The sequence below is a fragment of the Varanus komodoensis genome, unplaced genomic scaffold (assembly GCF_004798865.1).
Source record: "Varanus komodoensis strain SLA01 unplaced genomic scaffold, ASM479886v1 scaffold33, whole genome shotgun sequence".
Classification (NCBI taxonomy): Eukaryota; Metazoa; Chordata; class Lepidosauria; order Squamata; family Varanidae; genus Varanus; species Varanus komodoensis.
This window is the reverse complement of record NW_025335817.1, coordinates 2242125-2245370: the sequence shown is the minus strand read 5'-3', so window position 1 is coordinate 2245370 and position 3246 is coordinate 2242125. Positions and strand designations below refer to the sequence as shown.

Below are 3246 nucleotides of genomic sequence, written 5' to 3'. Positions count from 1 at the left end.
CCCCTCCCCTCCCCTCTAGCCTTGCCTTCTCCCCCCTCCTCCCCTCCCCTGCCCTCGTGTTGAGTTGTCCTTTCACAGTCTCAGCCCTCACTGGGCACCCACTGGGTATCTGAGGCGGGCGAGCATCTACACGGGTGGAAACGATCCCTGGCAGGCCATTCGCAGACCCATAACAAAATAATTCTGCATTCGCCCCCTGTCAAAAATCCAGTCCTTTTACAAAAACCTGTTTTTACTGATGCTTCAAAGGCTACAGACAATTAGGCTGAAACTGCAAAAATGATTTTCAGGGCAAAGGAACCCGAGACAAAGTCTTGATCAGGATCATGGTCTCCCGTTCGGAGGTTGACATGCTGAAGGTTAAGAGTGAATTCAAGAGGAAATACGGGAAATCCTTGTATTACTTCATCCAGGTGAGTGTTCCCGTTGACGGTTCTCGCCAGCCGTCCCTTTTCCATGATACTTCCCAGTTTTCCACACTTCCTGTCTGCTACACGGTCAGCATCCTTGACTCTTCAGGTTGAGTTCAGGACACACAGTCCCACTATTTTTAAAATTTTGCTCTTAATAATAGGTCAATGCCATTTTACTCCTAAAAATCTCCAAACAATTCACATACAGCATCAAAAATCATAATTAAATTTAATTCGTTAATTATAATCAATCTAGTTAATGATTAATGACATTTAATCATATTTAATCCAATAGTGACATACTCTTAAAGGTCATTTTAACCAGAACATCGAAGCAGATCTACTTAAAATAATACTGTTAAAAAAGTTTAACAACTGCAGGGGGTTCTCCTGCTTAGAGTTTATTTCTCTGAACATTTTTGGTACTTCTGGAAACCTCGTGGCTCCCTCACATTTTTTGAGTGTGTCGGTGGCATTTTGGCTTCGGAAAGAGCATTATGCTCCACCAAAATGTTGGAAACAGAGGGAGCAAATTCTCTGCAGTGACGAGGATGACCTCCTCCTCAGGCTGGGACAGGTTTGCTAAGGGTCAGACTACATGTTACCTCTGCAACCTGTTAAAGATGGCGTTGAAGCGATGGAAAGATTCATTGTGCCATAGATTAATGATTTCTTTTTTGCTGAACTCCCATGGAGTGTTAAAAGACAGAAAGACAGATAAATCTGGGGGTCTGGACATACTGGTAGTATTTGGTTACCCTTCCCTTGGCAACTGTTGATTTCTGCTTTGTTCATTTAAGTTTGCTTTGCTTCATGTTCTTTTTATGCGCTTGTTTATATTAAGAAAATAATAAAAAGGTGGGAGGGGGAAATGGCATTCGTTAGGACTGGCCATGCAATTTGGAACAAAGCCAGCACCAGACCCACAGAAATATTTTCCTAGAGATGAAGAGGAAGGGGCTCGCCCACTCTGTCCTGGTCTTCTATTTTTCCCGTTTAAAAATAAATTCACGTTTTTCAGTTGCACAAGCCATTGAGGTATGGAAGTTTATCTTTCGATATCTTAAAAGATTCGTGGCTTTGTTGCTTGTGAGCACAATCCAGTGAGATTTCCTCATGCTGAGGCTGTTTTGCAGTGAACATTTTTAAAAAATAATAATTCTGTTGGATTTCCGTTGTGCAGATTTTTTTAATTTCACTTGAATTGTGGCCAAAATGGACTGCATTTGGTATCCGTTTGCCTCAATCAAGAGAAAGTTGCATTTTAGTCACATGTGCCTCAATGTTATAATAATAATAATAATAATAATAATAATAATAATAATGGGCTGGCTGAATCCTATATGAGATGGGCCAGCTGATGTAAATAAATGGTCTACACATCCATAATATTTTCATTCAAGCAACAATTTTTTTCCTTCTGAGATTTATCAGTCCTCATAGCATTTTGAAAAGCTCTTTGCTGATCTGGTATGGAGATTAGGTTGAGCCCAATTAAGGCTGCTGTTGTTTAAAAGGTGGTATTTGACAAAGATTTAAAAACCAAAATGGCATTTGATGCTTGTATTTATGGTATATAGGGGTGCTTGTGCAGGCTTTTTCAGGGGTTCTGTAGAGCTGAAGAAGCTGATACACACACTGACCTGGGAGCAAGTCTCATATGATTAACTCACTGGGACTTGCTTCTGAATAGATGCTGTTAAGTTTACCTTGCTTGTGTTAAGTCCTGCATCGTCCTGCTGAATGTATTCATACATTGCCCCCCTTTCGACTCACAACCTCCTGGGCCACGAAGAGAAATACCCGATCGTTCATTTGTTGATTGCTGTATCAGCCAGGCAACGGTTGTGGAGTCTGAGATTGTGTTTCAGTAGTTAACTTGCTGGTGTGGCGGTCGTGACGAGAAGGGGCGTCGGGTCCCTTCGGCATCCCGCCACGCTTTGGTTTTGTGCCCGTCCTGTTCACCACCACGGTGGTGTTACGCAGGCCCTGATGCTCGGCAAGCATCATGGTCTCCAGTCTCAAAGATTTCACCTGTTCTTGTACACCGATTCTTTCTGTGGGACCTGCTTGCAGGGGAGATTTGAAGCACACCAAGAGGCCAAGCCTGCCTCCTTGGGGGAAGTTGCCTGGTTGGGGGTCCCAAAGGGGCGGTAGGAAGGCTATGGCTCAAGCTCAGCCTCTCTCTCTCTCTCCCCCCCACCCCCCATTTCTCTCTCCTCTTGTCCCTTGTAGCAAGACACAAAGGGAGACTATCAGAGAGCCCTGTTGAACCTGTGCGGAGGAGAAGACTGAACAGTGTGCTGGGAAGAGAACGCAAATGTGCTTTTTCTTGCTCCCCCACCCTCTGCAAAGTAGGTTCACCGGCGCCGTAGCCCTGCCGCCAGCTCAGCTTCTGTGAACGCGGGGCGGAGGCCGCCTGGTGCCTTTGCCGGTGCTTTCCTCGAATTTGCCTCGCTTGGCTTTTTCCCCAAGTAGCTAATCGCAGCAGCAGCAACTAAGCCGAAGAAGCTAACATTCCAGAGAGAGGCCGACGGACCTGCGTCGTGACAAGTCCCTGTCCAAAATACCAATAAAATGGAGTTTTTACTTTAAGAAAACACAATTGGTGCACGTGTGTTCTTTGGCAAGAACCTGCCCCTCCCTCTGGCACAGCCCTGTGCCCTCCAGATCCCTTGGGCTACAGCTGGCTGAGGATTGTGGGAGTTGTAGTCCTGCACACCTGCGGAGTCCTGAGCCATGTCTGTAGTCTGCAGCCTTTCTCCCCTCGAAGGAACCAAATCCACCCACTTATCCTGCGTTGCCTTCGCTCGGTTTGTGCCGACGGCCCCTC

At 45.6% G+C, this 3246-nt stretch overlaps 1 protein-coding gene across 2 annotated transcripts in view; it reads left to right on the top strand.

Annotated features, from left to right (window-relative positions):
* Positions 1 to 3013, top strand: part of ANXA2 (annexin A2) — a 28615-nt gene extending 25602 nt beyond the window's left edge. For both annotated transcript variants that reach the window (XM_044438911.1, XM_044438910.1), the window contains exons 12-13: positions 291 to 413; positions 2649 to 3013. In XM_044438911.1, the coding sequence (XP_044294846.1) occupies positions 291 to 413; positions 2649 to 2708 (183 nt within the window). In that variant the 3' untranslated portion in view covers positions 2709 to 3013. The remainder of the gene's footprint in view (positions 1 to 290; positions 414 to 2648) is intronic.
* Positions 3014 to 3246: the final 233 nt, after the last annotated feature.